The sequence below is a fragment of the Chenopodium quinoa genome, unplaced genomic scaffold, assembly GCF_001683475.1.
Source record: "Chenopodium quinoa cultivar QQ74 unplaced genomic scaffold, ASM168347v1, whole genome shotgun sequence".
Classification (NCBI taxonomy): Eukaryota; Viridiplantae; Streptophyta; class Magnoliopsida; order Caryophyllales; family Amaranthaceae; genus Chenopodium; species Chenopodium quinoa.
In genome coordinates this window covers 625,883-638,261 of record NW_018745461.1, presented here as the reverse complement: position 1 = coordinate 638,261, position 12,379 = coordinate 625,883, and the positions used below count along the sequence as shown (strand labels likewise).

Here is a 12,379-nt window from a genome sequence, read left to right as displayed (position 1 = left end):
TTAAACAAAATTTAGATACAAAGCTTAGATGGAATAAATGTATAGCATAGTCAACATTGCATGCAACAACTCTTGGATGTTAATCATTCCATTTTTGTGGATTAGAAGTTCATTTAAAATGAGAAAAAAGGATAAGAGAATCCCCCTCTTAATCTAAAGTGTCTTTAACGCTACGATCTTAAAGCAAGCCACGAGACTAAGACCTGTTTTAGTATCTTTATTTACCATAATCCGTATTTCAGAATCTTATTACATTACCCGTACTTTTTAATCATTCCATTTTTAATCATTGCATGCAACAACTCTTGGATGTTAATCATTCCATTTTTGTGGATTAGAAGTTCATTTAAAATGAGAAAAAAGGATAAGAGAATCCCCCTCTTAATCTAAAGTGTCTTTAACGCTACGATCTTAAAGCAAGCCACGAGACTAAGACCTGTTTTAGTATCTTTATTTACCATAATCCGTATTTCAGAATCTTATTACATTACCCGTACTATTTAAGTTTTTTCCACTTATGCTATCTATAAGTGCATATAAAATACGAAGTAGACAACTTTGACCATAAGTACAGGCGATAACGGCCCTAGAGGTGTTATAGCCCAACCCATAACGAACAAAAGCAAGGCTTCCTCCCCTTCCCAACACAGACAGCACACACAAAAATAATAAGAGAGAGAGAAACACGAAACTCTCTACACACCCCAGAAGAACAACATTCATACCATAAGAAGAGAGAGAAAAACTCGAAGATTTTTTGAAAATATTATTGCGGCTGCTTCAATTTCTACTCTCCAAGATCAATCAATCAATCAATCAACCTTTTATTAATGCTATCAAATGAATTTGCTGCTTAATCATAATTTTCATTTATTTCTAAACTCCTTTTGATTCGATCTTTTTTGAAATAAATTTAAAGAGAATTGAAAAAATTTCTTTGGGATTGTGCTTTTTTCTCAAAGTGTTGAATAATTCCCACTGTATTCCTCTTTTTTTTTTTTTTTTTGGAAGAGATTCTTGATTTTCAATTTGGTGTTTTTACTCCTATTTTTGGGAGGATTTTAGAATTAGGGTTTCGTTTTTTTTTTTTTTAAATTTTAATTTTTTGTTTATTTTGGTGGAAGTAGTAGTACTGCTGCTGTTGGTTTTTAGTTCGTTAAGAAATTTCGGAAGAATCTTAGGTTTCTGTCGGATCGGCAGCTGAAATTACGGAGGTGTGAGAAAATTTGGACTTTGATTTAGGGTTTTGTATTGATCCTAGGAATCACTAGTTGTTGATAACTGAAGATTACCGAGCTTCCAATTGTTGAGCTGCTCAATTTTATTGTCGAATTCGAGTTTCGAGTTTCAGTGGATTTAGTTCTGATTCTGTTGATGAGCATTGTTTAATCTGGGCATGGAAGAGTATTGTAGTTATAAAATCAGGCAATAGAGAGGATCAGTGAGTTTTTTCGATACTTTGATTCAATTGAAGCTTGTTGCAGTAGCTAAAGAGTTGATTGTTAGAAGATCAGTTGGATAAATTTTCAAATTCCATTTGATTTTGGTAGCTTTGACCCTGTTATACCACCCCTTTTGATAGGGGATGATATTGTGTTCTGGGATTTGAGAATAAGGTGGAAGATAGAGAGAATCATAGTATTGCTCTTTAGTTGCCATCGTTTTTTCTGAAGTATCCAATTGGGGCTGTTAACAATCTAACATCAGTTACCTAGTTCCGGGGATAAAATTCATCGGCGATCCTTTGAAAACTCGGTTGCTGAGCTCATTTAGCATTGGCTTTGAGTTTTTTTGTGGCAAGTGATTTGTGTGAATTTGAATTTTGAGTTGGTGGGCTGAGAGTCTGAGTTTATGGAAGTATATTGATGCTGGAAATGTATGTGGGGACATGGTGCATGGACAAGAGCTTAGTTGTTGGTTTGGTCACTGTTTGGAACATTGCCCAAGCAATAGCATACTAGTCAGAGTGTTTGCGCTTGCAAGGGGTGACAGATTGCTGAGGCCCTTGGAAGTTTGCAATGTCTCGCTGCTATCCTTTCCCTCCTCCAGGATACGAAAGGAAGCCTAAAGCAGACGGCACTAACGTGCACGTGCACACTGATGTGATTAAAAAGGTTAATACCAATGCTCTTTCAATTGGCTGTGATCCATTTTGTTCATGTGATGCTACACAATATGTTAGACTATGTGCTAATATGTAACTTTTTACCGGCACTTTTTATACCACCCTGTGTGTGTTTGTGTGTGTGTGTGTGTGTGTGTGTGTTGTGGGGGGAGGGGGTGAGGAGGGGGTTGGGAGGGGGAAGTACAATGCAGCACAAGTGCCACTCTAGGGATTTTTACTCTGTTCACTTTTTAGTGGGATGGAAATTACTGGCATACTGAATTCCATGTATGCGGTTCCCTGTAATGAATTGATATTGTTGATTAGTAGTCATGAAGACTTAGTTAAGAAATTGGAATCACTCTAATCCCGTCAGTTTTGCATATGCCATGTAGGAATTTCGACATATTTGCTAATAATTACTTAGTATATGGTATAGACAATCATGATTAGATATGCAAACTCAACACTATTAGTTTCGTTGACTTTTGTATAGAGCCTATTTATGTGGAGTACATGTATTTTATCATTTTATTGATTTTCTTTTGCATGATACACGATTTGTTTCTTAAATTTTATTTAAGAAAATGACATCTGTTGCTTCTCATTTGATAGCTTGATTGATGTTGACCTTGACACTTGAGGTTGCTATATGAGATTGTGTCCATCTTCCTTCTGCTCTATCACTGTTTTTTGCCCCTGTGTATTTAATGTCTTGGAAGTAGTGGATGATTCTTGAATGCAGATTTTATATAATTAGACATTGGAAGTGGAGTGATGAATTCTGGTCACATATGTGTAACTAGATACTATGGCAGAGTAATGAAAACATTTCCTAATTGTATGTGTTTTCAAAAGGTTCCCAGCTTTTAGGGATGGAGTAGTCTGAAGTAATATATGACTTAAACTTGAAGACTGGATTCTGAAATCCTAAATTTGAGCTTTAGTGTTCAGCCAAAAGCTAGTTGTGCAGGCTCATGATAAGTAAGATTTTCAATATATTTCTGACATTTATTCCAAGTGTTTCACGGCTAGCAAGGTATTAATTAGTGGAATTATCTTGACTAAAACCTCAATTTTCGTTTTCAAGTCAAAACCTCTGTACTTGTCAAACTTATTCAATTCTGCTCTACTTAGATAGTCTTAGCATTTACTGGTTAGCAAATTTACCTACCTTTACAAGCTACTATTTGCAACATTTCTGAATGAAACTTATGAATCAGTGACCTATCCTTATTTGGTGAGCCAACTTGAGTCTACAGTGCTTAAAAGTGTTTTATACTGTGGGCTTCTCCACTTTGCAATCTCCTTTTGATCTTGTTTAGTTTTAGTTTGTACTTGTATCTATTTGTAATCCAATTTTGATACATGTATTGCAGATTTATTATTGTTTATGTCAGATATAATTGAAAAGTAGACTTCAAGATCCACCTTACATTGAACACCCTAGAAAAATAAATAGATTATCTCACCCAATGAATTAACTCTAGAATTTTCATTGCAAGTTATCATAAGACTTAATTGATGACTGCATACTCCTTCTAAAGGTGTTCTCAATGATCTCTTACTCAATGGTTATTGCTTGAACTCAGCCTTGACCAAACCAAAGCCTACTAGCTACAGTTGCAAATTTTGTATTAAGACATCATATGTGTTTTACTCTGTGTGTGTTCACAATTGTTGTTAGCTGCATTCAAAAACTTGTCATGAACTTTTTTAGCCGAGCTGGATAGAGATAGGCTTTTGCAAAGTAGTGCTTAGAGATTGTTGTTGCTTATTAAGTGTTTACTAGGAAATTTATTTGACTTTCTTGAGGGGCAAAATTTGCTAATGCGTGTTTTTCTGTAGTGGATTTTAAATTTTGCGTTTACCTTGTGAGTAACATTGGTGTAAATTTTGCACATGAAGTATTCACTCTGTATCAACCATTGTTGTAAGAGTGAACGTCCAAATCATAGGATTATGATCCAATTTTAGCCAAAATATCCGAATTGGAAACAAAATCGACATCGCTGCAAGATCAGTTAGGATTGGAAGGTCCCCCCCCCTTCCACCCACCCACCCAACCCCCCCACCCCCACCCACTTGGATCGTTGTTGGAGGACAATCCTGCTTGATCTTTCTGTTCTACTTATAAAAATGAGCCCAAAGCAACCATATTTTTTCTCATTAGCCTAGAAAATGACTACCCAACTACTGTAACTATAGATATTTGCATATTAAATGCTTGAAAGATGTGTATATAGTCATCCAGTTATACTGATCCAAAATTTCCCTCACCAATCCAATGTGGGATCCTGATCCTGATCCTGACAACCTTGGTATCAATGATGCGTAAATAGTTGTAGTTGAGGAGACCACACTGCTTAAAAGAACTCTATGCTGCATTGTATGCTTAAAAGGACTCTATGCTGGACTGTGCTCTTTTATGACAGGTCAAGTGTTTAGACAAAATGAAATTCAGTTAAGTGCTTTTTTTCATAACTGCTACTATTCCTGATGATGTTGTTGGGTGTTAGGTTTCGTGGCTACAAAAGTACAAATGTCATTTTTAAGTTTACTGTTGACTTGGAATTATTATTATTATATGATGTTAGTATGATTTCCAATGCAATTATTAGTATTTTGGTGGATATTTTTCATCATGGTGATAACTGATAATGCATTTGTGGATAATGATGATTAGAAATTTATTTGGATTAATGGCTTTCAGTTTGTTTGTTTTAGAAAGAGGGTTTTGGGGGGGGGGGGGAAGTGGCTTCTGGTTTAGTTTTGCACTTATTAGGTGTAAATTTGACCTCATATTCTTGCTTTTTCTGTAATTGCTAAAGCTCATGATTGTCATGAAGCCAATTCTGCTTGATATTTAGACTGTTGCACCCTATTCATAGTTGCGGCCTAGATCCTATTTGGACTCCAAAATATGGTTACGAATATTGTAAAATGATTGCTTAGTGGTGTCTTTTATTTTGATTAAGGCTTTGACTGATTTTATTGGTTACGAATATTGTAGCCGACCCCACTTATGGGAATAAGGCTTTGATTGATTGATTGCCTAGTGCTGCTTTATTTTGTTAAGAAATATTTATATATTTAAAACAAAAAAGAAAAGAGAAGAGATTATAAAGTCTTTCACATCTCAATTTGGCGGATTTTTGACCAAGTTGCTGAATAGCTTGAGAGTTGTCGTGCCTCACTATTACCCTTAGGTGCAAGTACATGGCCTTTAGTGCTATTAATTAAGTTTTTTTTATCTTATTTCAAAGTCTCATGCGTGGAAGAGAGGAAAAGTGGAATCATGGAGAGGTTAAATGAGGTAGAGAAAGAGTGAAAAGGACTTGGTTGGAAGGAGTTAGGAAGGATATGAAGTATATGGATTTGCATGAGAATGAGGTATTTGATCGTAAGGGATGGAGGAGGCAGATTTTTGTGGATGACTGTACGAAATAATCACTTTTGGTTCATGTAGCCGATGTAATGGACTGAAACTCTGACTTGTATTTCCGATATAATTAGTCTAATACATAAAGATAAAAGCTTGAGACTTTGATTAATAATGGCAGAAATTTGGGTATAACTTTAGGCTATTACTCTCCTCATAACTTTAGGCTATCACTCTTTAGGCTATCACTCTCCTAGTAACTTGAGGTTACTACTCTCTAACATTTTTCCTCACAATTCACATGATATCCTAGTGCATATACTAATTCCTATTTATACTAAGACCAAGGAGTCAAGGACTACTACCCTAAAAGCATTAGACTTCCCAAATTGCCCTTCCTTATGTTGGTCTATTACAGCCGACCCCACTTATATGGTTAAGGCTTTGCTTGATTGATTGATTGATCTCAAGTCTCATGCGTGGTTGAATGCTAACAATGCTTGGTTATATCATTGCTTGATCATTACGTATGGCCATTCATATATCTGTTTGGCTGATGGCCAATTTAGTTGTATCTTTGGGTTCATGGGGTGATTAAGGTGACGTAGGTGATGATGGATATACTTAAAAGCTGGGTCCTGGTGAGTGCAATTTAGATGCTATGGAATATCTTCAAATCAATATATGATGCGAGCTCAAATTTTTTGGATGTTATTAGGGAAGGTAAGCTTGTGGTAGTTTTTGACTTTTTGATTAGTAGTATGTTACTTAACATTTATTCTGATAAAAATTGCTGAATGTTATACATCACGTGTAGATTTTTTGCTTCATGGTTTTGTGTGCTTGGTCTTCTTAGTTGTTTGAGTTTTGTTGATGATCTCTCCATTGGAAAAAGATAACAATTTGAAGTACTCCTTCAAATTAATGAACTAAATTGTAATAATAGCCCGACAAAACTTTCCTAAAATGATTGGAAGATATTGTAAAAAGAAAGTGTTGTCCAGTTTGAGAAATACAATGCTGATCCCTGATTGATTATACCTAGGGTTGCTCTTTTTTATTTGCTTAATTGAATATGTAAGGCACGCCATTAGGTGTTTACAGGATTAGTGAGGCTTTGGCTTTAGTCCCATGGCCTGACTATGAGTTTTGGATGGTAAGACTGCAATTAAGATCATTTAAAAAATATAAGCTAATTGCATAAATCAATTAGGCTGCGACATGAGACCTTGATCAATATCATTTAAGGATAGAGTCTGATACCTGAGCATGAATATTTTAATGGTTAGACAACGATCAAGATCAGTTGAAGGATCCGTGCTCTTGAAATAGAGATATCAGGTTTAATCCCTAAAAAAGTAAATAATCTGGTATGAAGAATTGAAGATGTTAAGATGGGCTTTTAGGGGATATTGGCATGAAGATGTGCTATTAACTTTCATCCGATGCTGCTTTAAAGAATTTATGATAGTCAACTTGTGCATTTTAGCCTCCCAGTTATAAATCTTATAATTGTTGAAATTTCAACTTTGCCTCCCAGTTTATTTCCCTTTTTAAGTGGCTGAATGCACAATATTTTGGTGCATAGACTTCAGGCAAATGTTGCCTTTGGGAAAGTGTGATGGTTGGAATTGGATGTTATTCAGGGGATCTACTGAGTGTAAGTGGCTTTTGTTACATTTGGATTCAGTATGTGAGTTGATAATTTTTGTTAAAACAATTGACATTTCTACATGTAAAAGTGCTATTAGTCCCAGCATGGTTTACTGATTGAAGACATTATGTAGTGTATCTTGTGTTCATTGAGGTTAGTTCATTTTCATACTTGCCAAGAGCATTGGCGTGTTTGAGTAAACTTGGAGAAACGGGTATTTATGACTTCTTTGGTGAATCCATCATTTGTTAAAATAACATTTTTGCACTTTAAATTGCCTAACAATGCACATGTTTGTGTGAATTAGGGCCTGTTCTCATACATTTATTTTCATTTTAGTTCAGCTCAGTTCAGTTCAGCTCCTAATTTTCTTCTCTTATAAAATATTCATTTTAGTTCAGTTCAGCTGATTTCAGTCTATTACAACACGCTCTTAGTTGGTTGATGTTCTTTTATGCTTAATGGTCACTCTAGTGTCGAGCAGGTCTTTCTTTGAGAAATCTTCAAATTGTCAAAATATATTGATGATATTGTAAATGAAATATTTCCTTCCTTCTTTAATATTTGCACCGTTTGGAATTTTCCTTTTGTGATTTATATACAAGGAATAATATAATCCTATGGAATCTTGTTAGTTTGTCTTGATATATGTTTTAAAAATATCATTCCCCCCCCCCTATTTCCTAAAAGATAATTAAAATATTAAATATATTAAAGTGTAAAGCTTCAAATGTTCAAGTAAAAAATAACGAGGGAAGTATATATCTTTGGGAAGACAATTTGGTTTTTGTCATACAAAAAACTGTTTCTTCATTGTGTATACTTATATATGAAGAGCCAAATAGATAAATAGAAGATTGAGAAAGTGAAAGGATGTCTATCTTGTTCATGAAGCACAAAATAACTTTTTTTGGAAATGGATATGGCTTTATCTTCCATATTGTTTGTTTGGTTTCGGTTTTCTAAAATGGTAACTTGGCAACATGATTTCTATCTCTTGTTGCTTAAGTCTGCTTACAATATATATATATATATATATATATATATATATATATATATATATATATATATATATATATATATATATATATATGGACATTTTGCGAGAAACTACCTAATAAAGCCTAAATTTTGTGAGAAACTAGCTAATAAAAAAAATGTTGTAAGAAACTACCTAATAAAAGATAAAATGTTGTAATGTACTACCTTTGACCGAAATTCCACTGTTGACTTAATTTTAGGATGTTGATCCACCTTAGATCACCCCCAAAACCACCGTTAGGGTTTATTTTCAAGGTGGTAAGGTTATTTTCGGGGTGGTTGGAGGATATTCCGAGTTGGTGAGGGTAGATTAGTGCTTCGGGATAGTGATTTTTAGGGTTAGAGCCTTAGAGGTGGTGGTTTTGGGGTTGAAAGGTGCTTTAGATGTGGTGGAGACGATTTCAAGCAAGTTGTGTTAGTTTTGGGAATGAAAGCGGTGGTTTTGGGAGCGTTTTGAGGTCGATCAACGGTAAAAATTCGGTATAGGTAGTATTTTACAACATTTTACCTTTACTCATACAGTGTTTTACATTATTTTACCTTTATTAGGTAGTTTATTACAACATTTTTTTTATTAGGTAGTTTCTCGCAAAATATGAATTTTATTAGGTAGATTTTACAAAAAGCCCTATTTTTTTATATGTTCCGCATACATATACTGTCTTTGGTCTGCTCTTGATTGTAAATTATGAATGCTGTCGTATGTTCTGATTCTTATTCTGGGGTTTACAGTATCATTGGTTATACATACATTACTTCGGTTGTTTTGCTAATCACGCATTTTCTGCTCTTTTTGGTTCATTGGTATATAAATACTTTACTCACCTCATGGTTTTGACTTCCAAGTTATGTAAATTCAAGTTACTGATGATTTTATGTATATGACCCTACTGGCTAAACACTAAATCAAGTGCAACAGATAAATATTTGTCTAAATGAACATGCAAACACGGTGCAATTTATGCAAGGTGAATCTAACACTGGTTTTGCATTTTATACCCTGATTGCAAAGATGAATTTTATTCCTTCCCTTTGTTTGGGGAAAATGGTAATTTATGTAATTCAATGAACCTAAGGTAGAGCAGTGTGCTGCCAATGGAGAATGAGCTGTTCACCTGAAACCTGAAGATATATTTTCCAATGTGATCCCATCATTATGTGAACTGTAGTAGCAGGAAGTAGTGATTTTTACTTTTTAGTGTGTTCTGACCTTTAGCTGTTTTAAAATTATCACATTTTTCCTATTTTACTCCTGATTACTGAATTTTTTTACTCATGTCTTTTGTGTTCTTTCTCTATATTTCTCTTTTATTATAGTTAGGAGTGTTGTCGACTTGCGTTGGTCTTGTGAAGATCTCTTGATTGATTTGCTGCGAAATATGTTAAATCTATCTATATCATGCTGCAATGATCTTGATTGGAGTTGATTCATTGTTGACTTTTTCAGGAAAAGCACAAAGAAAAGAAGCACAAAAAGGATAAGAAAGACAAGGAGAAGAAAGATGGAAAAGAAAAACGTGACAAAGAAAGAAGTGATGAAAGACATAGAGAAAAGAAAGACAAAAGGGAGAAACGAAGAGACAAAAAGAAAGACAAGGAGAAGGACCGAGATAAAGATAAACATAAAAGCAATCTCCTTCCAGTTGAGAAGAAGATTGTGGGTTCAGCTGACAGCCATATTTATAATCCCTCCGAGAAGAACAAGGAGAGGGAAAGTGACAAAAATGCTATTTTGGCTGAGAAGAAAATTGGTGGGCTGTCTGCAGTTCACAATGGAATCCCAGTTACTAAGAACAATCACCAAGTCTATGAGGCTAAGAGTTTTAATCATGCCTCAGATCTGGGCAGGAAGAGCATGGATGAAGAAAGGAGAGCAATCAATCAATATCCTAATAAGAATATTGGTGCAGAGAGAAGGAAGGATGGAGTTGTCAAGTTGGATTCAAAGAGTGGTGGATCTCTCCTGGATTCAAAGGAAAGGACCAAAGAGAAACCCACTCTTGATGAAAGGATGGATGGACGAGGTGCCATTGGCGATGCCAAATCTGGTGGAAGTGCTTTGGTCCCAAATCCTGTTGGAGTGGTTCAAAACAGAGTGGGAGGAATTGTCAGGCCCATGGATAAGAAGATTGAGCAGAAAGTGGATGGGAAAGAAAAAAACAGGGAGAAAGAAGGCGGTGATAGAAAAGGAGAAAAAAGAAAGGAAAAAGACAGAGAGAAATCAGTTCTCAAGGAGAAGGACAGGAAAAAGGAGAAGAAGAAAGACGAGATAGCTAAGGCAACAACTGAACAGAAGCAAATTCAAAGAATGAAAGATGGCAGTGATGATCACATGCTGAAGCCAAGCACAAAGGACGCAAACAAGAAGGATGTTTCAGGTGTCCAGAGTGTAGGGTCTCAAAACAATGCAAAGGATAGCAATCATCATGCTACTACTGTGAATAATAATCTCAAGAAACGAAAGGACACTGGTCTCAATGGAATTTATGATGGTGAGCTCTTTCTCAGCATTGTTTTTGACTGCTTGTGGAAATTGCTTCATTAGATAGATTAATTTTCTGTTAGATATAGGTGGTGGTTAAAAATGAAAAGAAAAATAAAGGGATCCAGCTCCTAGGACTATCACAGTCTAGTCCTATTCTTTGGACTGTGAAAGATTGGGAATGGTGCTCAAATGTGAATTGCTACAGTACTAGTTAGATTTATCATGCCAATGATGTATGTACGATCTTGAATTTTCCTGTAGCTTATGTGAATGCTACTTATGTTTGGGTTTATCTCAACAGAGTTTGTCACTCGGCCTAATAAGCTGGCAAGAACAACAGCTTCTCCCCATCCGTTGACGGAAAATGGAAGGAGCTTGGAGCCTTGCCAGAATTCTGCCGCATTTGCTCCTGTTACACAGCGCCCTCCCACAAATAGTATAGTGGAACATAATCTTTCTCATGATGATACACAGAGGCCAGCCATGAAAATTAAAGTGGATGGCAAGGAATGCAAGATAAATGGCACAGTTGCTGAACCCTCTACACAGTCTTCTCGAGAAACAACTGCAAAAGCAGAACGGAAATCTGTTGCTCCTACAAAGCCACCTCATCCAGATACCAAGTATCTTGACCAGGTGCTTTCAGTACCTAAATTAGATGAATGGTCTGGTTTTGACGACCAAGATTGGCTGTTCGACAGCAATTGCTCCCCATCAAGGAAGCCAGAGGTCAAATCATCTGGGATCAATGAGATGCCGCAGGTATGGGCAAGAGCCTTGTGGTTAGAACCAGTAGATGTTTATGCTTTGCCATATGTTATTCCGCACTGATTGGCTCCATGAATTGTGGTTGTGGTTATTCTTTACCCCTGCTCTCTGAGGAGGAAATCCTAGCCACGCTCGGAAATATTTGCAGCAGAGGCTGTGAGATTGAAATTCCAAAATCTCTGCCTCAAAAGCATGCTCCTTGAAGCTACGAATTTCGTAGATTGGACTGAGCTCTTCCTGCATGTTCTGTACATTAGCATGTAGTGTGGTTATCAACTCTTTTCCAGAGCTTTCTGAAATTGAAGGAAGCTGTCGGTTGTGTCACACCTGCCTCAGCTATGATGCTGCTCGCTCCAAGAGCTAGGGTTTTGATGGCAATTTTAGGGCCTCCTGGCATGAGATAAATTGATTCTTTCGTAAGGGGAGTATAATCAGCTTCCCTAAAAGGCTATAGTCACTACGGTTGGGAAAATTGTTTAGATGGGAAATGTATTAGCTTGTTAAAATATTTTTGTTAGAGCAATGGGAGCCTTTGCTAATCTTTTCAGTGCAAGAGAAACATAGCTGTGGTGCATGCACCCACCGATTTTGATTTGTAACATAATACTCTTAATTTACAGAGAAATGTAACATAGAAGGAAATGGGAAGAGGTAGCTTGATATATACTTCGTATACTTGTATACTACGTATATTGTTTCCCCGTATGCTTAGGATTATTTAGATTGATTTGAACTTTTGAAGTGAACCACATCTCTAGCAAAATATCAATGGTAAAATAGCAAACAGAGTAACGGTAAGTGTTCATTGGGGTTTTTTGCATTATTCACTTGACCCACTTTTACTAAAGCTTGTGAAATATACAATTGTTATAATTTATTTATTTATTTTTAAAAGTTTATTTTTTGGTGTTTAGAGAGACATAAAGGACCGGGGTAAGAATCAAT

General features: G+C 35.8%; 1 protein-coding gene across 1 annotated transcript; it reads left to right on the top strand.

Annotated features, from left to right (window-relative positions):
- The first annotated feature begins 610 nt into the window (after window positions 1-610).
- LOC110714974 (glutamic acid-rich protein-like) lies at window positions 611-12,133 on the top strand. The gene is made up of 3 exons (XM_021893530.1): window positions 611-2,114; window positions 9,629-10,673; window positions 10,968-12,133. Exons 1-3 carry the CDS (start codon window positions 2,019-2,021, stop codon window positions 11,495-11,497), a joined length of 1,671 nt encoding a protein of 556 aa, XP_021749222.1. The 5' UTR covers window positions 611-2,018; the 3' UTR covers window positions 11,498-12,133.
- The last annotated feature ends 246 nt before the right edge of the window (window positions 12,134-12,379 follow it).